Source organism: Clupea harengus, chromosome 8 (genome assembly GCF_900700415.2).
Source record: "Clupea harengus chromosome 8, Ch_v2.0.2, whole genome shotgun sequence".
Taxonomy (NCBI): Eukaryota; Metazoa; Chordata; class Actinopteri; order Clupeiformes; family Clupeidae; genus Clupea; species Clupea harengus.
The window spans coordinates 16,042,925-16,068,228 of record NC_045159.1 but is presented as its reverse complement, the minus strand read 5'-3'; the positions used below and the strand labels follow the sequence as shown (position 1 = coordinate 16,068,228).

General features: G+C 42.1%; 3 protein-coding genes across 5 annotated transcripts; 1 reads left to right on the top strand and 2 right to left on the bottom strand.

Annotated features, from left to right (window-relative positions):
* Window positions 1–2,902: 2,902 nt before the first annotated feature.
* Window positions 2,903–8,615, bottom strand: hif1al2 (hypoxia inducible factor 1 subunit alpha, like 2). 2 transcript variants are annotated; one of them, XM_031572098.1, is made up of 14 exons: window positions 8,333–8,615; window positions 7,028–7,311; window positions 6,753–6,883; window positions 6,540–6,624; window positions 6,361–6,437; window positions 6,073–6,248; window positions 5,885–5,991; window positions 5,480–5,627; window positions 4,768–4,925; window positions 4,585–4,664; window positions 4,183–4,493; window positions 3,820–3,931; window positions 3,642–3,735; window positions 2,903–3,553 (listed from the first exon to the last, which is right to left on the bottom strand). In XM_031572098.1, exons 1-14 carry the CDS (start codon window positions 8,434–8,436, stop codon window positions 3,294–3,296), a joined length of 2,127 nt encoding a protein of 708 aa, XP_031427958.1. In that variant the 5' UTR covers window positions 8,437–8,615; the 3' UTR covers window positions 2,903–3,293. The 2 variants fall into 2 exon arrangements, with proteins under 2 accessions (XP_031427958.1, XP_031427959.1); XM_031572099.1 differs by having other exon boundaries at window positions 4,183–4,481.
* Window positions 8,616–9,289: 674 nt separating this feature from the next.
* On the top strand, window positions 9,290–18,561 carry dpp3 (dipeptidyl-peptidase 3). 2 transcript variants are annotated; one of them, XM_012827692.3, is made up of 18 exons: window positions 9,290–9,396; window positions 9,959–10,272; window positions 10,621–10,710; window positions 10,892–11,029; window positions 11,213–11,287; window positions 11,594–11,687; window positions 12,094–12,224; window positions 12,891–13,021; window positions 13,514–13,572; window positions 14,779–14,973; window positions 15,107–15,219; window positions 15,342–15,434; window positions 15,577–15,639; window positions 15,837–15,961; window positions 16,306–16,426; window positions 16,843–17,022; window positions 17,288–17,450; window positions 17,899–18,561. In XM_012827692.3, the coding sequence occupies exons 2-18, from the start codon at window positions 10,003–10,005 to the stop codon at window positions 18,039–18,041; spliced, it is 2,184 nt and encodes a 727-aa protein (XP_012683146.2). In that variant the 5' UTR covers window positions 9,290–9,396; window positions 9,959–10,002; the 3' UTR covers window positions 18,042–18,561. The 2 variants fall into 2 exon arrangements, with proteins under 2 accessions (XP_012683146.2, XP_031427956.1); XM_031572096.2 differs by having other exon boundaries at window positions 17,896–18,561.
* A 44-nt stretch (window positions 18,562–18,605) lies between these two features.
* On the bottom strand, window positions 18,606–24,906 carry rin1a (Ras and Rab interactor 1a). The gene is made up of 9 exons (XM_031572709.2): window positions 24,691–24,906; window positions 24,391–24,463; window positions 24,010–24,101; window positions 22,669–23,240; window positions 21,778–22,291; window positions 21,170–21,478; window positions 20,920–21,051; window positions 20,550–20,713; window positions 18,606–20,166 (listed from the first exon to the last, which is right to left on the bottom strand). Exons 3-9 carry the CDS (start codon window positions 24,017–24,019, stop codon window positions 19,858–19,860), a joined length of 2,010 nt encoding a protein of 669 aa, XP_031428569.2. The 5' UTR covers window positions 24,020–24,101; window positions 24,391–24,463; window positions 24,691–24,906; the 3' UTR covers window positions 18,606–19,857.
* Between the last annotated feature and the right edge of the window lie 398 nt (window positions 24,907–25,304).

Here is a 25,304-nt window from a genome sequence, read left to right as displayed (position 1 = left end):
ATTGCCTTACCATACGTTTGGATACCTGATATAGCAGACTATTATGCTATGTGTTTACCCACTAGCTTACACCTTGAATTACCTTCTAAATTATTTCTCCTTCCCCAGTCTTGCAATTGATGCTCTTAGAGAGGCAGATCCTACTCGTAAGTGTTATCGGTTGATTGGGGGTGTCCTTGTGGAGAGAACGGTGCAGGAGGTCCTTCCTGCACTTGAGAGCAATAAAGAACAGGTAATAGGTCACAGTGCGCCATTCTTGTAGGTTATTGTAGCCCAAAAGTAATAAATATCAGGTAAAGCTAAACACAGATACTGAGCTTGATTTCTGTCAACACACACATGCCGATTGGTTAGTTAATTTTAGCTGATCAGTTTGCTAATGTGTTAAGATACACTTACTTGATTGGGAATGATACCAATGCCAAAATACCAGTGGCGGCGCCAGAGATTTTTTTCTGCAGGTGCTATGGGGGTGCTCGGCGTTTTACCGAGGGTGCTATGAAATTAGGGTGATAGCATATGTGTCACATGGTTCTCTACTACAACACCTCCCCACCATATCGTCATATCTGTTTACATGTTTGCTCTCTGAAGCGTCTTTGTAGTCCATGAAAAGCGCCTTACAAATCGATCGTATTATTATTATCATTAGGCTGCTTCCGACGGACGCGCACATAGCCGTGTTCCTCTGCGACGGTCACTGACAAAATGCATGCAGCATGTTATAGATTCCGCAATCCCAAATACTTCACTTACTTCAGTGGGGGTTAAAGTTGGCGCCAGATGACTACCAGGTCACCACTACCATGTCTAACAAATTAAACTAAACATAAATAGTTCAATACATTCTAAACTAAAGAGGATAAATTAGAATAGCAGATAGAATTAACTAAAACAGTCAAAGAGTCAGAAATGCTTTCAAAAAGTATATATTATTTCAGGTCACAATCAATAAAAACATAGAAGCTTATACCTGGCTAGCACAGACAGACTGCTCGTCCTAGGCTAGAATCTGATTTTTTAAGGCGGATCCAGAAAAATCCCAAAAAGAGACCGCATTCATTAATGTTACACATCTAACAAGACCGTTCCACCTTAAATCTTAAACGGTGTAAAGATGCAGGCCCCTTTTAAAAGTGAATGAAACAAAACGGTAGGCACTCAAAACCACAATAATCAGAGCTTGATCATTGTATCATTGTACAATACAACTCTTAAAGAACAGGCAAAAATGCAAACAAAACTATGCTGGAAAAGCCATAAGCAAAACCAAAATCCGGCCAAGCCAGCAGACCAGGTGTAGCATGGCTAGCACCCTCAGTAGAGGTGTAGGGTTGATCTCTTTGACCACGACGTTCCTCTTCTTCTAAATCAGATTCAGATACCCCTTGCATTTCTTCTTCTTCTTCAACGTCACATGATTCTTCTACTCGTGGAATTGTGGGTATCAAAAACCGATCCATTATTGTGAATTTGTTGATACTTCAACAACGACTTTGACAGTGCACTAGCTCTCTTTCTCCTTCAATCGTCAGGAAACGTTAACGTTCACGCATGCGAGTGCGACGTGTCTGTGTCATGCTACGTGAACAATCTGTTCATTTCAATCTGTTATTATTTTCTTTTGTGATTGAAATATTATTATCACACAATAAATTAAATTGAGAACGCAGAATTAAATTAAATAACAATAATAAATAAACCATTATTTTCTTGGGGGTGCTATGGGGGTGCTATGGCTAATCCAGGGGGAGCTATAGCACCCCCTAGCCCCCCCCTGGCGCCGCCCCTGCTCTAATATGAAGGTAAACTATTTTCCTTTTCTGGAGAGTTCCATTAAAAATACTTTTCAAAGTCAAAAATGAATAAATCGCTTGTTTTACCACAGTATAACAAAATGAAAGTTATATTGAACTTGTATGTTTATGAGTAAAACATTTAACATGACCAAATGTGAGCATAAGTGCAAGCAGTGTTAAGATATTTCATTCTAAATCAGAAGAATACCTCAAATATAATGTGCAAGCAGAAAATGGGGTGTGGGTACAAATTCCTAGGAAATCATTCCTAAAAACTGCTGGGAGAATCTACTGGGAATCTACAGAGAATAATGCAAAACACAGTGGGTACAGGGGACCGAATAGGCATTACGGGGACAAGGGCACTAGGTAGGATTAGTGCACTCCCTCAGAAATATTAAATGGTGACAGTATTTTGCAGGGGCGGCGCCAGGGGGGGGCTAGGGGGTGCTATAGCTCCCCCTGGATTAGCCATAGCACCCCCATAGCACCCCCATAGGTGGGGAGGTGTTGTAGTAGAGAACCATGTGACACATATGCTATCACCCTAATTTCATAGCACCCTCGGTAAAACGCCGAGCACCCCCATAGCACCTGCAGAAAAAAATCTCTGGCACCGCCACTGTATTAGAGGATTAACTTTTCAGGCTACTGGCTTTCTGCAAATAAAAAAAAAGTCATCAGGAACCTTTGACTAAGTTGTCATGGCACTGGTACTCATATTCTATGTCTAAACAGGTGATTTGTGTTCTCAGGAGGATATATTCATCAAACTTTAATATCTATGAACGAGCATGCGTATCGTTCTCTCTGTCTAGATCTCCGAAATAGTTGAATCACTCAGCACTCAGATGCAAACAAGAGGGCAGGAGCTGAATGAATATCGGGAACACTTCAATATCCGGATCGTTGGAGAGCAAGAGGCACCAAACAAAGCAACAGCCAGTGAGGGGAGTGAAGGCGTTGGAACCAAGGGAGGCACTGGGGTGCTGGTGTCCTAGTTCCAACTAATGGAGAAGGTCCTCTAGTTTATTCTATACTCTTGAACACTTTATAAGATACACATTTTGTAAATGATCAAAGTAATGATAAGGTAAAATGTGTATTGTTAAATAAAGAGTTCCCAATGTGTTTATTGCTTAGGGTTTCTGTTATAAGGTTATAGTTTGGAGTTATGTATGTTTAAGAGTGTTTACTGTTTAGATGTAACACATTCTAGCCACTTCCCTGTATTTAGGGTGTGTACAAAGACTGTGTGTCCATAGCTATGTGAAGTCTAAATTAACAATAAACTATTTGGCAATACATTCTGTTTCTGGTAAGCCTTTCGTATAGCATGCTCTCTAGCATTTTGTATAGCACAGCAACTTTTGGTCACAGAAAAGAAGAATGTCCGTGAAAGACATATTGGGCCTATGTTATTGAGTAAACACACTGTTCTTAAGATGAACACATCCACGGCTTTAAAAATCCATTATCTCATGAATATCACGTTCATCCCACTGAGATCCTTGTACTAGCCTGATCCAGAACAGACGTAATCTCTGTGCCATTGAGTAGGAAAGAGGCAGGCCCAAGAGGAGCATTAACCTCACATTCCCTGTGGCTCAGCACCGGCAGGGTCAATGGGAATGAGGCCACCCGTCCCCTGCTGCTGTCCTTGGGCTTACCAGGCCTTCGCAGGTTGTTGATGTGTCCAGAACGCCAGTGCGCTGACGTTTGTGAGTGATGATTGCCAATGCACGTCTCACCATCTGCACAGAGATGATGATATAAAAAGATCAGACAAGAACCAGCATTTCACCATGCAATAAATGTTGTGCTTTATTTGAACTATTTTACCTCTGTTTCTCTGCCATGTGGGGTATGGATATGAGGTGGGTCGTCTACTGTTTGGAGGATGGTCGTGCTGCGAGGACTGAATGGGTGTCATTTTCTGTATAAACAATAGGAGAAGACTTAGACAACTCATGAAGTCAATAAAAGTATTTGCTGGTCTTATGTTCATGTAATGACTCACTGCTTTCTGGTAACACTGGGGATTCTGTGTAGGGTATTCTTGTGGTGCGTCAAATTCCTGTTTAACAATAGTCCTCAGAGTACTCCAGACAAGCCACGGATTTCCACTGTCTCTGATTTTGAATCAAAGAGTCATGCAACATAAGAAATTGCACAATACAAGTACACATTTCAGAAGTAGAACGTTCTGTTCCAGTGACAAGTTAATTTTTTCATAACCTTTCACATTATTAGCACTCTCTGTGGTGAGGGGTGTTTGAACACTTCTACAGAATAGTCAGGGACAGAGAGATGCATTTACAAACAAAGAAAGTATCTTTTTAAAAATATATATATATTTAAACTATATAAACAAGTACAGTACCTCTGTGTGAGACTGTTGCCAGTTTTGCAAATCCTGTGCCTCTGTGTCCAGGATGAGTTGCACTGAGGTTGCTCCTGGCAGCCGTGGAAGATTGCCACAGGGTTAGAGGAACACAAAACACATTCTGAAGCATGTGGCATTCCCTCATCCTGATAATGGTGAACATTCAGGACATTCCCAGATAGGCCACAGTCTTTACTTGACTCTTGTCTTTCCCTTGGATAGTCCAGCATGGGAAAAAGGAGAGAGTCTTCTCCATCCATGGAAGCCAGAGCACCCAAATCTCCATCCCACTTTTCCTGATGAGAAAGCTGGATTCAATTAATCGGAATAGTTCTAGGAATCAAACAAAGCTGAACTTTCAGTGGAGATCAGCACATTTCAAAACAAAGCAATACTCACACATGAAACTGATGTTTTCTCACAAATATTTCTGTTGAATACTGCAGAGCTGTCAGTTAACCAGGTGTGGCCAGTAGTATCTAAAGTAAATGGTAAACGACAGGTTGACGTGTATTTTCTTTTCACTGCTGAGATGTTAGTCTTAGACGATCCGAGATTTGTTTGTTTGTACGATCCCCTTACTGGCGAGCAGAGCTGATTCGTTGGCTTGGCTTCCTGTCTTCTGGCCAGCTATGTCTGCAAGTAGAGGAGACAGCGTTGTTTCAACGCAAAGTCTATGAGGCTTGAGGGAATGTTGTAGCTGCTCCAGAGAAAACACCAGGTCTGATAGCTCTGCATCACTGTAGCCACACAGAGGAAAAGTGGTCAGAGAAATGAGGGGGGAGGAATATGCTCTTATGATAATTCCTTTGTTTTCATCCATTGAAAAGTCAAATGCCAAATATACTGTAGATGCGCATCCACTGTATGAAAATGAGAGTAATTGTTGTAACACAGTTTTTAATTAACTTCATATCAGGTAGGAAAATATTTAACACAACCTAATTTGAGCTTGATAAAATTATATTGCATTTTAAATCGAAAGAATACCTCAAATATAATTTGCAGGTAGAAAAATGGAAAAGCGGTCAGAGAAGTGAGGGGGTAGAAATATGCTGTTGTGATATTTCTCTGTTTTAAAACCTTTGAAAATTAAAATGACAAAAACACATGCACGTGTTAATTGCAAATGCCAAGTTCAACTTTCCATGACCTCATATATGTTATAGGCGTGTTGATATAGAGACTGTGATCCTTCATAAAAATCAGACCTTTCAGATCAATAGACCAAAATTAGAAAGCGTAATTAATAATGTGTAGCCTATTATGCATGTTTACTTCAGAGGCCTCTCACCTTAGGACATAGTTGATACAGAAGATGTTCTGTGGCTGTCTGGTTTGGTTGTTGTACACCACAGTTGCTTCCGTCTGGGCCCAAACATATCCGCCATGCTTAAGGAGCAATCGGTACTTCCCAGTGGTCACCTGTCCTTTTGAAAGCACTGTCGTACACAGATGAGCACAAAGCCTTAGAAAGACAGGGTAGTTCTAATGACTTGGTTTTTAATTTTAATTGAATCTGGTAAACAAAATGAATGCTCCAACTTCACATTGATAGATTAACGTAAAGATGCTTGTGCATACATGTAAATACAACTGAAACTCATGTCATGTTGCAATGTTTATGTAATCAACAACTTTGTGATTTTTTCTTGACAAAATGTACTTCAAAAATAAAAAAGGAATTTTTATGACTCACAGCAGATGTGTGCCTGGAAAAGTTTCAAGCAGTCTGATGTATGGTAGTACTTATAGACAGAATGTCCAAACAGTTCTGTATCCAGGAAACCAGTCAACTCCCAAACTCTGCACATAGCAAGGCTCTTAGATATCAATATTGTTCTCAGTGTAGATAACAACGATTATTCATTCGAAAAATTCACAAACCTGGAGTCACAGTAAGTGAATCTCATATCTGGGCTGTGAATACTCAGAAAACTTGTATGGTTCAGGCTAGCAGGAATATCTTCAATGCCTTGGACTGGCAGAGGTCGGCATAGCAGCAAAAGGCAATGTGAGGCCAGGGGGAGGAATGGCTTCTTAACCCCAGTGCAGTGCAACATCTGTGGTGAAGAAAGATGGAGTCTGAGGAGTGAAGGTCATGGAGACCTAACCTTTGGCTTTGAGAGTCACAGGAGGAGGGCGGTTAGAGTGCATGTAAGTGATGGTACTGACCTTCCAGGGCACTGGCCTCAGGTTTATTGTGTTCATAGTTCTCCAGAAAATGCTGCAGTTCTGCCTCCCTTCATTTCCTAGTTTGAGCAGAATGCAAACATGTATGCCACACCACCAAGTACTTACACTGTCAATTCAGTAGAACATAATGCCATGCCAGTGTGTGCGGTAATGTTTACCTGCCAATTTTGCAAGAACTTGTTTGACCTCCTTCTGGTCAAATGGGTGCATTATGTCAAACAGGCTGCGGCCAATAAGGTATATCTATAATTATGAAGGATGGTGCATCAGTTGAACTATTATAAAAATTCCACCAAACACCTTAATAATAACATAATAAATGAGACCTAACACCTCAAACACATTTGCAATGAAAAGAGTCAGATTTGAACCTGGTTGATGCCAATGTATTTGTTGACATTCTCTGTGGTGAAGATAACTTGGCCATCAAGGAAGGTCACAAGAAGAAATCCTCCGAGGGCTAAGTCCAGAAGTCTCTCCTCAAGACAAATAGTTGGAATGGCTTAAAATAATAGTGTCAGCATATTTGTCCCATGATAATGTTTAATTTTGCTATCATTATTGCTTTTTTTAAAAAAAATTTTTTACTTATCCTATTATTGGAGTTTTGAGTGTCTTATTAGAGCCTTACTAGAGCGGTTCTTACCTGTCATGAAATGGGGATGAATGGACCTGAGGGAAAATGGTCTTGCTACATCTATGATGTCTTCAGTGTTTTGTGTTTGTTGGAAGTTTGAAGTTTGATCTGCAAGGGCCCTCACATGCAGGTAACCAGCTGTAAGCCTGATGATGGAGGCCTTTTTCAACTGAGCTCCAATGTTTGGGGGTAAAGGGAGCAGGTCAGCCAACTCCTTGAAGAGCTGTCTCTCTCTTTGCCTCCGACCCCGTGCTGCTATGCGAAACCGGGCTCTTTTCAATGCTGTGCTCTGTCTATGAAAGGTTAACAGAGATGGCCATCCATAGAGTCATTCCTCTACTTTGTCTGAAACACCACAGTCTTTAGGCTGTCAAATGCCGTAAGTATACATATAACAATACATACTGAGTGACTAAATGATTCCACACTCTGTACCCTCACATTATATTCCTTCCTAATTTTGTATGTGAGAGGTCTTGTGTATGTGATAAAATGCGTATATGGAATGAGACAAGGGGGAGGCAGAGGGTGAGTCAGGGACTGACAAGGAAAGAGCTTGTTGCAAAATAAAGGGGGATCCAAAAGGTCAAGGGTGTCCTCAAGTGAACTTGACGGGCAAAAGATTACATAACAAACTCACCAGGCACCAAAGATATAAGTACGACAAATAAAGGCACGTCATCAGTCTACCTAAATTTACGACAAGACAGCGCATCATTGATGGCTGGAGCATCATGATTGTGTCATGACAGCTTATCTGCCACTGGCTGAGGGGTCTGCTCTCTGAGATATCACGAGAACCTGCTTTCCTCATTCAAACCGCAGAAATTTGTATTCTGAATGGGTAAGGGTTTAAAACCATTTAATGAGGATGAAGGTTGATCCATGGCTTGTATTAAGACTAATATATTAAATGATTATATTAAAGAATACAGACCTCGCCTTTGCAAGCAAGTGAATTACTAAACATCTCCAATACACTAGTAATATAGACCCCAGGAGGTTAAAATCGTTTTGCTAGTAACTAGGAATTTAACTTTTTAATTTAAACTTTAGACTTTATACATTCAAATGAGATATGAGATGAGATAATTTGAGACATTATAAACCTATAATATTTATTTAAATATAGACTTAATTCCAATTACAACATTTAACTCACTCTGTTGAACTATAACCAAATGTGATTGTTTTGCAGGACATTTCACTGTCCTAAACATTTTAAGATACTGATTGTTCACTGCCTCTTTTGATTTGGATAAATGATACAGTTCACTCATTCACATTTATGAACAAAAAATGTTTCAGACATACCTCTGTTTCTTCAGTCCATTATCTTTCTCTGTGTCTCCTTTCTCCTTGTCGTGCTCTGTGTTTAAATGATCACTCAGAGCAGCTTCAATATGATCTTCAATCATTATGGTCTCAAAACCATGCAGTCACAGACACATCCTCATCCTTACTCTACACATGGTCCTTGTCGAGAACAACACATGTAGACTACAACCCAGTTTCAAACCAAATGGCCACACCTTTTGGTTCGCCCCATTGAGCGTCAACCAAACAATCTCAATGCTATAAGCAACTGTACCACAAGGCCAGGAGAAATGTATTTCTGTGTCTCACAAAAATATCTACGATATGAACATATATCTTATATATAGATACACACATACATTACTGCCTCCCAAGTGACTCAACTGATTGTGTCATAATGATTGATGAAACTTCTTCATGTTGTTCTGTAAGCTATCAAGGACTTTGCTTAACCTAGTGAATTCTGTAAGTTGTAGAATAGTTGTAAATGAGGCAACACAGACACAGCCCTTATAGAAAATGGTATGGAAACTATAACTGGGTCCCTTTTTTGTCAGATAGTGTTTGTGCTCCAGAAATCACACATGTAAACTAACCAAGTACTCAAATAAAGCCTGTCCTTTGCCCCATGGGCATAATTACTGAGGGAATACAGATTGCAGTTAGGCTTTCAGCCTAATGATGATTCTACTCTTGAAAACATCTCCCCATTTACAACAGGACAGTGTTGTTAGCACTATTAATTTAGGCCATCAAGAAATAGATCATTCTTTTATGTTAATTTAAGTTTAATCAAAAATTATTTTAATCAATATATAATTTTGGGTAACACTCAATTTTAAATAAAAAAATATTACGTTATATCAGACAATTGTCGAATATTACGGGGGGAAAAACAGATGAAGTTGAACTTATAATATATGTCTACTACAATTGGTTGACATGCAAGTCAGTTATATTGTCTGTACACAATTGGTCAAGAGGAGGGACTTGGCTTTGAATGAACAGAGGAAGTGTCTGAAGCGTGAGACTGCAAATCGAAAGAAACCGGCAGAAACAAGGTAGCTACCTAGAAAGTGTATTTCATAGAGACTTTGAGCTATCTGTTGTAAAAGAGTATTAGTAGCACATTATTGAGACTGTACTCTCGGGGCTCGTTCGTTTGCTAGCGGAACAATAATCTCTGAGGCTACTAACATACTTAGCTTGACAGTGTGTAGCTACGTGAGCTAGCCAGCTAGTAGAAACCATCTGTGATGAACTGGTGAAGTTGTTCAAAACATTACTACAAATGTAACATTAGCCCATCAGTTAAATTACCCTGTCGATTTACTTGGACTCAGACAGTACCTGATTAGAACATCATGTAGTAGCAAACACAAAAAATACAATTAAAAAATCACGATTTGAACTCGCTTGCTAATCTAATTGCCTGATGGCTAAGGTGAAAACTTGCTGCACCCAGTCAGGGTGACGATTTGTTTCGGTTTTTCTATCAGGCATGCCTTTCCTGTCACATTTGCCATTATAGTGTCAAAATACCACTTGTCTAAAAGTCTTTCTTAAATGTTGTTCTTTCTTATGCTGACTGAATAATTTGATTGAGTGCAATTCTTCCTGCAGGTGACTCATTCCATAAAACGAAAGCACACCTCCTAAAACTCAATATGGTGGACTCCCAGTACTACCTTCCAAATAGCATTTGCATCTCCAAGCTGGACTGCAAGGAGGCTTTTGAACTGTTATCTTCGAAGGAGAAACTTTATGCCCACTACCTCTCTCGGGCAGCATGGTATGGTGGTCTGGTGGTTTTGCTGCAGACCTCCCCTGAGTCACCCGAAATTTACGTGCTTCTGCAGAAGCTTTTCCGCAAGCAGACCCCGGCCGAGTTGGAGAAAGTGGCCAGTGAAGCTGGACTAACTTCTGAGGAGTACAAGGTCAGCATTACTGTCATCATGAATTCTCACAGCACATTCCCACTCAAAACCATGCATCAGAGCACAGTGCACCTGATTGAAATCAGTGTAACTGTAATGGTCCTGATTAGTTAGATAAGTTGTTTTGCAAATCAGGTGCACAGCTGATGAGTTCGGCCAGGGGACGATGCACGCCAGGGGGTACTTGCGAGCTGGATTGAGAACCTATGAACTAGATGAATGCATGATCAAAATAATATTCTTCTCCACAATGTGAATCACATTCTTAGTGTATGTGTCTTTTAAATTGATGTCATGTTCTATTGTTATGCAAGCTTATGTGTAAACATTTCTTTGCCATCTGGCCAGGCGGTCCTGGTATATGCTGCAGGGTTCTATGCCAACATGGGTAACTACAAATCATTTGGAGACACCAAATTTATCCCCAACTTACCAAAGGTAAGGACCTTGTGTAAAACAATACAATATCTGTTGTTTGAAATAATTTCACAACTGTATTTCACATTGCATTTCACCTGATTGGAAGACAAGCTGTAACACTGTTGACTTGCGAAGTAAAGAGATTATGCTTAAAAGTCCATGCCTAAATATATACACCTTTTTAACTCCAACTGCGCAGGAGAAGCTGAAAGCTTTGGTGTGGAAGAGTAAGGCCTTCCAGGAAAACTCCGTGGAGATGGAGTCACTCTGGAAGAGCTGCTCCCAGCTCCTCTTCTCACTGGAGGACCGGCAGAAGCAACTTGGACTGGGGCAGGATGTGAGGCTTTGCATTTCCAAATGATTCAGTTGCACGAGAATCAATGTTTTTAAATCAATTAGAAATAAATGACACCAGTTCAGGGCAGATGTAGCCTGTTGGAGCATGCATATCCCGATGCGTCCGCAATATGACTATGTATATTGTCTGTGCATGTCTAAGTGGCCTTTGTTATATCCTCAGGGGATCACCACGTACTTCTCAGGGAATTGCTGTTTAGAGGATGCAAAGTTGGCCCAGAAATTCCTAGATTCTCAGGTACATCCTTCTGCTATCTGTTTGCAAAGAGGTGGCTCCTAATTATGTTTCTGTTCTTACCTGAGCTCATGTCAGTAGTCCTCCTACCAACCCCCCATCTTGTTTTAAAATTGGTGTACAGACTAACATAATCTCACACTTGACTTTAATACTATACTAAAACCACTAGTCGAGTCCATGTTATACTATCATGCAAATTTCATATGGAAATGACATTTAAATGTACATGTGTATCAATGACTCTGACATATCTGTGGGTAGTGTCGCACTGTGGGCAAGGCTTATATCTTCTGCTTTTCTGTATAGAATCTGAGTGCCTACAACACAAGACTGTTTAAGAGGGAGCCGGAGGCAGGAAAACAGGTTTATGAGGTTAGATTGGCCTCCGCAATGAAGACGGGTGAGGACTGCTCTCTGTCATTTGTGGCTTGGCGTACAAAAACATGGTAATCCTGGAAAAGTCATGGAATTTTAAAATCCCTTTTTCCAGGCCTGGAATGAAATTGTCATGAAATTGAGTAGATTCATTGATCGTTTTGGAAAAGTCATGAAATTAGATTTGACCATGTGTTGGTCTGATGTGCAAATTATAATTTTGTGCAAATTTTGATTATGAGCATGATAGAGTTTCCACTTGAAATGATATAGCATAACTAACCTATTAAAAAAAGAATGGAAAAGGTTGTTGTCTAATTTTTATTCTATAATTAGGCCAATTAAATGAAAATGGGGGGGGGGGGTGTACCTTATGTCTTTTAAGTTGGCACAGTTTACCAAGCATGGTGTCCTGTTTTCCTCTGCTGTAGATTGTGCTGGTGACGGTGAGGGCCAGACACGCTGTGGCCGGTATGATTTCGAAGACGCCGTGTTCACGGTTCGTAGGGGTGACTACGCTCCCCTTATGGAAAAAGTCACCAAAAATTTGGAGAAAGCCAAGGTGAGTCGGCAAAGCCTCAACGTACTTTCTCTGAACTTTCCACCCCTGTTAAAAGTCCATTTTCACGAATGGGTAGAAAGTTACACTGTCAGCTGGTATCCTCCCTTTATTTACATGTCTAACAGCTTTTAACAAGATTTGTGGAATGTGGGGAATTAAAAGCATGAAATAAACTAGTCATGTCGCAGCCTGTTCTTGGGGTAGTAGGGTTAAGGATATAATGTTTTCTGTGATAGGCTTCACATAAGCCACTATGACCAATGACGTTGGGATAATTGCAGGTCATTCATGGATTTTATGTTTGGTGATTCTCATTAATCTATCAGTAGGTTATTTTGTTTATTTTTTTTTAAACAAATTCATGTGTTGAATGTCTACTTTTTTCCAACTCTCTATGTATGGTTAAAGGCATGGTGTATTATTACACTCCATGTATAACACATGCAGTATTATCTTGCTTGTCATCAGAGGAATCAGGTAAAGGCCCCATATCAAATTGCCCCGATAGTTTGGAAATAAACGTTCTTTCTATGCTTTTTTTGTTCAAAATGATTCAAAATGATTCCACGCTGAATACAGTGGGACCACGTGCAGTGTAACCAACTCAATGCAGTGGCTACTGTTTTTCCACTCTAGATATCATGAGATTTCATGTTCCTCTTGCAGACTTTTGCATCCAATGAGAACGAAGTACGAATGCTGGAGGAGTATGCAAAAAGCTTTTCCTCTGGCTCATTGGATGCTCACAAAGAAGGTTCCCGCTTCTGGATAAAGGACAAGGGCCCTATTGTAGAGAGGTGATACTACCTTATAATACTGTGTATACTTACATATAGATCCTGAATTGCCTATTTTCTTCAGGTTCGACTGCAAGTACTTAATATAGCGTAAATCCTTGCCTTCATTGATGTGTGTATTGCCTTAAAGGTAGTGTCCACAATTCGGTTTTGTGAAAAGTTGATATTTGAGCTCAACAGCCAATCAAATTGAGCTCCCTTCTGTGCTCCTAAAGTACCGTGTTGATTGGCTGGGATTGTATATGGTTCGGTCACTGTGTTCGCTTTTCATTTACAGAGCCAGGACTGTACGAAGGCCTGTGTTTTATTGAGCACAAACACTGCACAGACAGCTAGAGCGCAGTGACGAGCAATACGCTGAATTTGACAAAAAGTATATCGAAGTAGAATCACGGACTGCACTGAAACACACGTGTGCTCCTGATCTCAGTAAATGTTGTGAAAGTCTATGAGCCGGTCATGCTAACTGTTTATTGTTTGTTCTGTGTTTAGTTACATTGGTTTCATCGAGAGCTACAGAGATCCCTTTGGATCCCGAGGGGAGTTTGAAGGTAAAGGACTGAAATACACTCTGGTAGGGATGCACCGATACCACTTTTTTACAAACCGATACGAGTACGAGTATTTTTATTTGTGTACTTGCCGATACCGAGTACCGATACCGATACTTCTTAGATTTGGTCTCCATGAAAGTGCAATTCATTTGGAGGCAGATTTTATTTTATCCTCTGCAGATTATGTCAAGCCTATAGTACAAAATTAACAGAAGGCTATCCCAAGCCAAAAATAAACGGAGCTTTCTGGTTTTAACACACAAAAAAAGCCTTCAAACAGACAATATCATCACATTAGACAAAATGCAAATATAACCAGATAAAGGCAATTCAATTTGCTGCATAGTTAACAACACAGTCTGCTTAACAAAAAGTGAACAGAACTATTACTGGATTAGCACAAGAGCACATTTCAGTTACAAAAGGATCAGAAGAATCTCCTGCTCAAGTACACAAACAATCACTTAACCTATGTGGCACAGTCTTTCTCTCTACCTCTCTCTCTCTCTCTGTGTGTGCGTGCGCGCGTTTTTTTCTTTTGCAAGGCGTCAGTTAAGATTGGTTGCTTCGGTCTTGCGCCACTAGCATCAGTGAACTCTGTGTACTTAGCACTATGGTGCGTCTTCAGATGTTTAATCAAATTGCTTGTGTTAAACAGAGTACTTTCCTTACCGCCCCTCGACACCGTAGCAGTGCAGATCTTACACTGTGCCTTACTCCTGTCGTCGTCATTTATCTTAAAATGAGCCCAAATCGCCGTTAAGGCAGCACAACGGAATTGCTAATCGCTAACGAGATGCTAGCAGCTAAATTTAGCGAAACCTGTATACTGAAATACTTTGACACTATGACAAACTTTCCTAACACAGTCAAACATCAAGCAAATGCAACACAAGACGGCAAATAAGCTACTTACTAGTCTGACAGAGAGTGGTAGGACAATACATCACATTTTGTGTCAGCATAGCCCGGCCAGTTTGATGCAGTGAAATACTGATGAGTGGTATCGGTGCTTGGTATCGGCAATTCAACTACGAGTACGAGTATTTTAACGAAGTATCGGCACCGATACTGGTATCGGTATCGGTGCATCCCTACACTCTGGGTCTCCCCTCTGTCAGAAACCTAACAATGCTCCAGCCAGTCTGGGTGGTAGTCTTGAAGTCATTGTTTCCTTCAAGTGGATGCTTACTGTGTGGGCAGGGTTTGTTGCGGTGGTGAACAAGGCGATGAGCGCCCGCTTTACCCAGCTGGTGAGCATGGCCGAGGTGCTGCTGCCAGAGCTGCCGTGGCCGGCTGCCTTCGAGAAGGACCACTTCCTGCGGCCCGACTTCACCTCTCTGGACGTGCTGACGTTCGCTGGCAGTGGCATCCCATCTGGCATCAACATCCCTAACTGTGAGACGCCTTAAGTCATATTTTATTTCATATGATCCATGTGTCTTCCATTACCAGCTCCATCTTTACTTGTGTTTCTGTGCCCTGGCTACTTCATGGTCAATGTCTGTCTTTATGTCTGTTTCATTGCCAGATGATGACATCAGACAGACGGAAGGGTTTAAAAATGTGTCTCTGGGAAACGTGTTAGCCGTAGGCAGTGTCACTCGTAAGGAGGACCTAACTTTCCTTGAGGAGGACATCAAGGTATTCTTCTGCACTTTTCCTTACAATAAGATGTTGGCTTGAATTTGGTTGATGACTGAATTTATTGGATTTATTGGATGGCTGATAACTCTTCTGTGTGCAATTCTGTATTCCCCCTGAAGGATTTGTACCTAAAACTGGTGGGGCCCGCCTTTGAGGTACAGGTGGGGCTACATGAGCTACTGGGTCACGGCAGTGGAAAGCTCTTTGTTCAGGTGAGCACAACTTCTGTTGTCGCTTAAAGGTGCGGACTGTAACTTTAAAATGCCATGTTGTGCTTTTGGATACTGTGCACAGCGAGGGTCTGGTTTGGACTTTGTGATGCCATTAGCAATCAAATAATTTGTTTGCCATTAGGATTCAAAGGGAAACTTCAACTTCGATAAGGGCAGTGTTATCATTCCACATACTGGAGAGGTGGTGAGTTCTCAACAGCCCTTATGGTTTTACCTTTTGTATGTGTGTGTGTCTGTCTATTGTCTTAGACACACACGCACAGACGCACACACGCGCAGACACACACACAGACACAGTCACAGTCTTACTGAACTAGATTGACTTGTTTCGGCTGTATGTGTGTTATTATTTCACATTAATGTAGCCTTCCTATACTGTAGATCTCAAGCTGGTACAAGGAGAGTGAGACTTGGGACAGCAAGTTCTCCACTATAGCCTCCAGCTATGAGGAATGCAGGGCAGAATGTGTGGGCATCTACATGTGTCTCAACAAGGAAGTGCTCAGGTGAGAGTGCATACCAGGTTACTCAGAACAACAACGTTAACATTCAGTGTACTAGTTTAAGATACTGTCAGTAATATTGAATTGAATTTCTTTGTAATTATCAATCTCCATCGGTAAATATTGGTGTCAGTTCAAAATATTTGGCAGACAGACATGCCCATCTCTGACAAGCTGTCTTCAATTTTTAGTTGCTAATGGCAGAACCCAGGAGAAAGCCCCAAAGATTTTGTGTGATCAGATAGTAAAGTCATCAGTCATTTTAAGGTCTCCAATGAAGTATCGCTACAGGTGCTTTTAGAGGCAGTCTGTTAATCTATAGTCCCTGTGGCTCTGTTCTGCTGCAGCATCTTTGGGCATGAAAACGAGGATGCTGAGGATGTGATGTACATCAACTGGCTGAACATGGTGCGTGCCGGCCTGCTCGGACTTGAGTTCTACACCCCAGAATCCAAAACCTGGAGGCAGGTGAGGAGGTCTTTGCGCTCAAGTTACCAAATAGAGAATACTGTATGTAATCGATACAATAATCTCAGATAACACGACAAGAAAATAATCTGCCAGGAGATGCCTTCCGTTACCTTTATACAGGCAATTTGCACATTGAGGTGGATATTTTTTTTATAATTATTATATTGTATACATTTTTCAGAATTCATTTTATGTCTTTGTAGTAACAGGAGAATTTATGATCGGTAAATCCTACTTGGCACCAGAACCCACCAGTTGGCATATTGGCAAGCTTTTAATCAGTGCCATCAGAGTTGATTGCAAGGTCTTTGTATGCCTTTTAGGTAGTTAGCTTGCTAGTGTCCGACTCAACTCCTTACTGCTGCTGTAAGTATTTGCAGTGTGTGTGTTTAACCGCCCTGTGTGTGTGTCAGGCCCACATGCGCGGCCGCTTTGTCATCCTGCGAGTGCTCCTCGAGGCTGGAGAGGGGCTGGTGACTCTCAAGGAGACCACTGGTGCTGACGGCCGACCAGACATGGTCATCTCACTGGACCGTACCAAGATCAAAACTGTGGGCAAAAATGCCATCGAGAAATTCTTGTGCAAACTTCAGGTATGTTGATGTTGGTGTGTTAAAAAATATATGTATTTGTATATCTAAATGCCTGTAGTGTTTCCAACATAAGCCCATGTACATTAGTGTTTGTGAGACATGCTATTCAGACATTTATATAAGACATTTAAAAAAAAAAAAACGAAAACATTTCAGTGTCTGATGGTAGTCAGTTGCCACCTTGTTATATTTTTGAGCACTGTGTGTTAAATTAATTAGTGTTAAGTGTGCCAATACCCATCTTGTGATTTAAAATGACTGGCAGGTTTACAAGTCCATTGCGGATGTGGAAGGTGGTCGTGCTCTGTATGACGGCTATTCTGAGGCGACCTCAGACAGCCCTCATGACTTCCTGCGCATCCGAGAGACAGTCCTGCTCCGGAAGGTGGCTCGGAAGCTGTTCGTCCAGGCCAACACCACAGTCAAAGGTTAGTGTGGTCAGCATAACATTTTCTTGTGGAAATCAAATTCCATTTTGTGGGATGCAAGCAGTTCGTCACGGACTGATACAGAATAATGGACAAGAGGGGTACTTAAAAATCCATCAGGCAAACCGCGTAACTACTTACTGAAGTAGTGCTGAAAAGTTTTTTCCGTCATTTACCTCACCTTGGTCGGAGCGGGTTTGGTAATGACACAGCTGCACCATGTCTATTCTCTCTATTCCTATCGTTTATAGTTTAGGTGTTTAGCAGACGCGTTTGCCCAAAGTAACTTACAAAACATTAAAAAACAAATAAGAGTTAAAACAACGAGAAATTAGACAATTGGGCAGTAAGCATAATACAACACCATGTGTATAATAATTTTAAGTATCATGTTTAAGTAAAACCATCAATTATTACTAATCTAATAAGAATAATATTCCTGTAGCAGGGGAGAAGGTGGAGTTGGTGGAGTATGAGAGCACAGCCGCAGGACTGGTCCAGTCCAACACTGACCGCTTCCAGGAGGAAGCAGAAGAGCTGGAGCGCCACCTGGTGGAGCTGAGCTCTCAGGACGTCTCCTGCTGGTGCTAAGGGAGACGCAGGAAATTGGAGCCAAATAGTTGTCAGCCAATCCTGTTGCCCTTCTCAAGTATTTCTTTTTTGATTGATCTTTTTTTCTATTTCGTGTGAGTCAGAGGAACAGTTGACGTTAAATATACTGTAATGTGTACCAAGGGAACCAAGGGTTTAGCAGTGCTAAAACATAAATGTGATTTCTAATTTTTACAACCAACAAACCATAATTGTCTGTAAATAATGGTTACATGGTAACAGTGGGCACCATACATTTTTCAGATTTTATGAATAACCTTGCATAATAATAATTACCTCTGCGCATCTCGAACAAAATGGGCCTTGAGTGAAGTGTGTTATGAGAGGGGCTATTCTGAGCTTTGCTGTGAAATCAAACTGATCGGCTTTCAAGAATAAATAGTGATAATTGGAGAAGCCCCACCTGCTGGTTGTTATCCTCTGCCAAACCTACCAAATTGGGAATGTTTCTCAAAAGTGTCTGTACATCTTGAAATAAACTAAAATGGAGACAAAGTGATAAAGTCGGGTGTGAAACTTTTTTTCATGAATCACATAACGTTATTGGCATGTATAGAGCTGAATATTTATTTCACTGAACAAGAACAAGATTAGAACTCGCCAACATTGGTGAGAACTGGACAGAGAGAAGAACTGAAGTTATTCCAAGAACAAAGCAAGAAGGAAAAAACTCAAATAATCTCACAGGCGCAATGCCTGCCAGTTGCTGTGTGTTCTTGTGGGTCTCTGACCGTGCCAGGAATAGTTAAAAGTTAGAACTTGTTACAGTGATTTATAAAATCTGGATTTAGTTCTCTACTACTAAACAGCCATAAGCAACTGTCCAAGGAAATGTTCCTAATGTTCGACAATCAGTAAGATTTCAAATAGAGTTCAGGAGTTCATTGCCTGTAAGTTAACTCACCTAAATCTTGAAACAATACTAACATGTTAATGAAAGAACACAGCAGATATCAACTCCAGGCAAATGTCTTCAGAATGTTGAAGATCCTTAAGCTGCAGTGGAATGATCTCATAAGACTTACAAAGACCTAATGCATTTAGCTGTATCATATAAAAGTGACTGTTCTGTGATCCATGTGTACCTGCACATTCTAAAAACATCATCTGAATTCATGATTAGGTGCTTTGGATGTAAGTGTATATCAACCTTACTGGGCCAGATTTACATTTACATCATCCACCTAGGGACAACCATGGGAGAATTTTGCCTTAATATGGGAGGAAGCCATTAGAGGATTACCTGTCTATCTTATGGAGACAGCTCAAAAGTAGCAGCAACTATTATTATAAGTCAGTTGTGCTCTCATCAAATTAAGGTGGATTTTAAAAGGACAGCCAGCCTTGTTTGTGCTGGTTTTGACCGCAGTCCACTTCTGGAAAGGAAACAGGTTTTCCCCAGATGTAGTCATAAGTCCCATGGGTGGAAGAGGGTATAAAATAAATATGGCTCATGTTCCCATTTATACATATAATACAGTCAGGCCAAAAGAAAGAACTTAAATATATAATCCTAATGTAATATTTGAAATTACTTTCTATTATTTACAGTTGACATTTTCCACCACTATTTATATTCATAACAGTTTAGGTACTAACCAATATTTTACTTAAATGTGTATATAGACACCCCTGAAAACACTGATCTAAATCAATGCAAATCAGTGCTATCAAATATATAAGTGCATGGAACACTGCTACTCAACACGTCCCACCAAGGCTAAAATATACGACTGACTAAAATTACTATCAATGAATAAAACTGAAAGGTGTTTTTGGCCAGACCGAAATTCCATTAGGACTCCACCAGGTCTACCGCACCTTTTCTGGTCAGTTTCCGTGACTGGGCATCAGGGCTCTGGAGCTGGTAGATCAGGGGAGATCCACTGCCGCCCAAGGCCAGAAAGTCCTCCATTTTGGAATCAGGGGGAAGAGGCTCAGCCTCCCCTTCCTTTCTCCAGAAGAGAGCGTAGTCGTCTGGCTCACTGGTGCCAAATTTGGCGGCACAAAGTTGAGCTAAGTCCTCCACACTAACCCCGTTATTCCACTGAAGAGTCTTTACCGAGCAGCTCTCCTCATTCTGGAAGAGTACCTTCACAAACCTCTGCAACACAGAAAAAGATGGATGGGTGTCTCGATATGTGACTATTACCTGCTCTGGTATCTACAAATGCATATTGTTGGTAGCGATATGGACTGCTCTGCACAACCATTGTGCACTGTGGAATTATTTATCGACGGCATTCAACAGTCACCATACGTACAGGACTTTGACGTTTATCGTTTTTAGTGTCTTATGTTTATGTATAATAGTGCAGATTTTTATACAGGCAAGGGTTATAACCCTAACCCTAAGTTTGTATTGTGTGGATTTGCTAAATTTGACTGTGTCGTATTAGGATACTGGTGCCTAAATTTCCTTCGGGATCAATAAAGTGTCTGTCTCAAACTATGGCGAGGACGATCATTTAGTGTGTCGAGTCTGACCTGGTGCTTCCTGGATCTTCCTCTCTTGGAGTCATTGCTTCGGCGGTGACTCCACTCCCTCAGGGACTCTCGGGCCTCGCGGGTCAACCCGCTGGTTGGAGGAGTACTGGGCTGACTCTGGATCAGGCATAAGCTGGCGTAGACGCTGGTCAGATAGTACCCACCTTTAAAATAAGAGAGTCAATGTGAGAATGAGAGGGGGCACCTGGGCAACAACACAATTGGTACGGTACGTAATAACGTAAATTCTACAGCACAGAATTAAACGGCAAGACAAAGGGAACCCCAGCAAGCGTCTTGTGAAATGTCTTTATAAAAACTGAATCTAAGAAAGGAAGATAAAAAAAAAACGGGCAAAGACGTCACATACCCTCTCCAGTGAGCCACGGGGTGTCTAACAGTTCCATCATGTACTCAACTTCGAACAGAAGCTCTGGCATGTTACACTGTACAATCACATAGGAGAGGACTGGCAAGAAGTCATCTGCACCAAACTCCTTCCCTAAAATAACATTAAATACACAGACACACAAACATTTATGCCAACGTGAAAGCTTTGCTGTTAGCTGCAAGACTTTCAAAAATTCTTTCAGACAGAGCTGCACTTTGGGAACACTTACGTTTGTCTTTATTCATGGCTTTGTAGATGAGTTTGCACACCTGCAGTATCAGCAGGACTTTGTCGATGGGGGAATAGGCGCGTTGTAGCATGCTTAGCTTCTGCCGTACCTTCTCTATGCCCTGGGTGTCGGGAACGTTTACCTGCACCCCAAAAAGCTCCAGAGGTGACCTCTCCCTTGCCCTTTGGAGGCTCTCCGCCATACGCTGAGAAGACCCATCTCGGTCATGGAGGGTACTGAGGGCTCCATCAACCTGGGCCTTCAGTGGCTTCAACACACAGCGGAACATGGCCTTCTCCAGAGCCTGCTCTGTGGGTGAAGGGTTGGCCATGAAAAAGAATTAAAGAACTTGACTTAACCTGAAAGTGATGCCTTAACCTCTGTGTGGAGTCTAGAACTGCTGACGGCCACAGTGGCGCTGCTATTTTAACCAAGCTGCCCTTCCACACACTCTCAGTTCTGCAAATGCGTTATTTTTGTGCATTGAAAAGTGAAAACCCACTTCTGTTGCCAACAGCTATTGCTGCCTATGGAATGCAAAAGTACTGGCACACACATAAGTCACCACATCGGCCTCAGGAATTTCAGCCAAAGACCCTCCACAGTACCTTTTATATCCTCTGGCAGCAGGGTCTCGATGGGGGGCTCAAGTTCCCCACAGTCCAGGAGGAATGTCTTGGCCTGGGAGAGGAACTGGCGAATGCCCTGCAGCATCTCCATGGCAGAGGTCAGCTTAAGCAGCTTCAGGGCCTCCCGCTGCTGGCGGAGGAAGTCTTGCACGAGGCCACCGAACGCCAGGCGCCGGTCGTGGGACAGCTCCTCCACCATCCGCGCCACACGCTTCTCTGGCATGAAGAAGGAGACGAAGGCGGCGCTCATCTTGCGCAGGGCAGAGACGGGCTGGGGTGGGGGTGAGGGACTGGGGGCGGCCGGGGCGCTGGTCCCCCGGGAGAGGGGCGGGCGCTCTGGGCTCTCGTCCGGCTCGTCCAGGCTGCTGATGGAGCTGCTGCTCTCCAGTTCACTGAGGGACGGAGCGCGCCTCTGCTCTAACACCAGCCCTGCGTCTTCATCTTCACCCATGTCTTCCTCTTCCTTCTCTTCCTCTCCTCTCTGACCACAGCTCTGTGCATGCAGAACCCAATTTGAGCATTAGAAATACTGTATATAGAACGGTACATGTGTCACCATCTCAAAGAAGACATACATCACTTTCCATGATTCTTTAGAGAAACGAAACTTCCTGCATGAGCACGCTCTAGTTTTCTTAGTAACTGGGTCACAACAGGTGCAAATGACCACTCTGTTAGTCATAAACGCAGGTGTGCATCAGAACATCAGCTAGAAAGACAACAACCTTATTCAGATGGTGACAGACAATATTCAAAAAGTCTGATGCTTGAGCACTGCTTATAACTAGAAACATACAGATCAATGTATATCCTTTTAGAATACAGCTTATATTAATCTGGTTAAACTGGGGGATGTATCAGCTGTTATACCCGGAATAGAGCTTTTGGCATCTGATAGTCGTCCTCCTCTGCTGTCGGTGAGAGAGCGGGGGACACCAGAGTGCGTGTCTTCTTTGGTAGAGCCACACTGGGCTGCAGGTAGTCTGAGACCTCCTGTGGTGCTGCTGTGGTATCCTGCGTGGCGTCTCTGGCTTCCTCTGCCTCAGCGGCCCTCTGTCTCACACCCTTGCCCTGCTTCTTGGCTTTGGCCAGCAGCGGCGGCGGGGGGGGCGGAGCGACCGGAGGTGAGAGGGGGCTGGAGTTCTCGGTGGAGACGCGCACTTTGATGCTGCGCTTGAAATGATGACGTCTGTGCAGTGCGCTGCGAATGGGCTGGTCCTGCAGGAAGAGGGGGTTGATGAAGCACAGAGCTCCTTGGCCGGTGCCGATGTCCAGCTCTCTGGGGCTCCGTGTGCGGATGGGACAGAACTCCTCAAACAGGGTGGGGTTTTCTATGGGTGTGGCGCAGTCTTCCGGCGTGAGAGCTGGGGGCGGCGGCGCCTCGGCGACTGGAGGAGGACCATTACGAGGGCCCCTGAAGTTCAGCTGCGAGCTCCAGAACTCTGTGAGTAAAGTGGATAAATGAGCTACCAGAATCTCTGGCTTTGCACCGTTCACATTCAAAATGGTTTAAATTGACATAACTGTTGGCGTGTTAAATATTAGGGAGTATCATTTCCTGACAATGCTGACAAGAGTTGTTCAGGAATGTAAAAGGTTGAATTGGAGCCCATGAACATTTAAGGCATTGACATCCCAAAAGAATGGCAAAAATGAACAATTGAGTTCATTGCAAGAACCCTATAGTCTATTTCCTGAGGAGGTTGAAAAGTTGTGTTTGAAATGTTTCAGATGTTTGTTGTTTTTGTGTTTTTTTTTAAGGCATATATAACAACATATGTACAATTTTGGAGGGCTTTATTTGCTTTTGGTCCAGTTTACTAAGGTTATGTTAATTGCCACTTGTGGCTTTACACTTCACATAAATGATCTGATTCAGAAATAATTTGTTGGGCAAATAACAAAACGTCTTTTTGACCATTGCCTTATAAATCAGTAACAACTATATATCCTGAAGGTGGTTGACACAAGGAGATAATTTCTTTTGGACAAAATAATGAGTATTAAAAGAAAACAAAGGAGAGGGTTAAGATTTGGTTTTGGGTTCAGATTACAGACAGACTGGTTAATATTTTTAACAACTGGTCAACACACACCTCAAGATGGTAGCAGGTCAAATACGAATATCATATTATCATTACGTTATGATATGCATGTTATGTTCATATATCTACCAGCAGCCTGTGAAGCAGCAGTTGCCTGCATACATACCTACACCCATGTGAGAGATAGACTCAAGTTGCTTGTGTGATGAAGCTCTGGCTATGGCCTCTGGCAGTTCCAGAGTGAATGGCAGGACATCCCTAAAACAAACAGGTTTCACAGTTACACACCTAAAAAAAAATTTGGGATCTGGGGAAATCATCACAGTAGTCAGGGACCGTAAGTGGGTTTGAGTCAAATATAAGGGTTAAGGGTTGTAATGCAATTAGGGTCCAATGTTATTACATACAGGTTACAACCCCGAACTCTGCCCCTAACCCCAACACTATCCTTATCTAACAGGCTTCAGGTATGAAAAACACACTGTCACACTTAAGCAATAAATTAAATAGTACCTCTGGCTACTTAAAACAAAGGGTCATATCATACCGGCTGACACAGTAGAAGGCAATGAGACGGCAAAGATCAGGGAAGCGTATGGCTGAGCTCTCCAAGAAGAACGCTGAGGGAAGGAGAGCAGAGGAAACATGAACCCTGGGATGTAACATCAGCATCTCAACACGGTTATGAATAAAAACACAATACACATAATCTCCTCAAATGTATCATCAGTATCTCAACACGGTTATGGATAACAACACAATACACATAATCTCCTCAGATGTAACACTAGTATCTCAAGTATCTTTGATTTAGAGGTCATTTTTATTTTTCAAAAATGAAACTCACTGGAGTCCGCCTCACGAATGACAAATTGCTTCACAAAAGAGGGCACGCTGTCATCGGCCAGCCTGACGCAGAGTACTTTCTTCTGGGATGTGCTGGACTTGCGAACCAGGAATGTCTGCAAGCATCATTTTGAAAAAGCTTAAATTATGTTTAATTTCATCAATGGGATAGGGCAGGGGTTTTCAACCAGGGGTCCATGGCGGCATTGCAGGGGGTCCGCAACATGAGCCTATGTTGATCAGTTCACCATTGACTTTTTTTATTTTTATAAATATACCTGGGCCCGTCAACATATTTATGTCTGAATAGCCAAGTCGCATTGCCCAAAATACTGATGTAGACCCATATTCAGCGAAGAAATTACACTGACAAGAATTATAGGCAGAATATGTGTGCGGGGGGAGGGGGCGTGGCGGGGGCGGTTACAAACATGAAAAAGAAGGGTACGGCACTGTAAACTGTTTTGGGAATCACTGGCACATCAGTGGGCCGCGGATTACTTTCTGGTCAGAATGGTGGTCCGTGGGACAAAACCAGTTGAAAACCCATGGGATAGGGAAACTATTCTTTCCCCTGGAACACAAAAGAAATGTCTAACTGCTGGAGACTGCACA

Bases quoted from the DNA above. Each gene is read 5' to 3' on its own strand.
- rin1a (XM_031572709.2), bottom strand. The intron at 20,714-20,919 runs GTATGTGACGTC...CTTATTTTAAAG, and splicing joins CCCGTGGCTCACTGGAGAGG to GTGGGTACTATCTGACCAGC. The intron at 20,167-20,549 runs GTCAGACTCGAC...TCTGTGTTGCAG, and splicing joins GAAGATCCAGGAAGCACCAG to AGGTTTGTGAAGGTACTCTT.
- dpp3 (XM_031572096.2), top strand. From the start codon at position 10,003: ATGGTGGACTCCCAGTACTACCTTCCAAATAGCATTTGCATCTCCAAG. The intron at 15,640-15,836 runs GTGAGTTCTCAA...CCTATACTGTAG, and splicing joins TTCCACATACTGGAGAGGTG to ATCTCAAGCTGGTACAAGGA. The intron at 17,023-17,287 runs GTATGTTGATGT...AATGACTGGCAG, and splicing joins AATTCTTGTGCAAACTTCAG to GTTTACAAGTCCATTGCGGA.
- hif1al2 (XM_031572098.1), bottom strand. From the start codon at position 8,436: ATGATTGAAGATCATATTGAAGCTGCTCTGAGTGATCATTTAAACACA. The intron at 6,438-6,539 runs GTAAACATTACC...TGCTCAAACTAG, and splicing joins AGTTCTTGCAAAATTGGCAG to GAAATGAAGGGAGGCAGAAC. The intron at 4,665-4,767 runs GTAAGGGGATCG...CATTTACTTTAG, and splicing joins CGAATCAGCTCTGCTCGCCA to ATACTACTGGCCACACCTGG.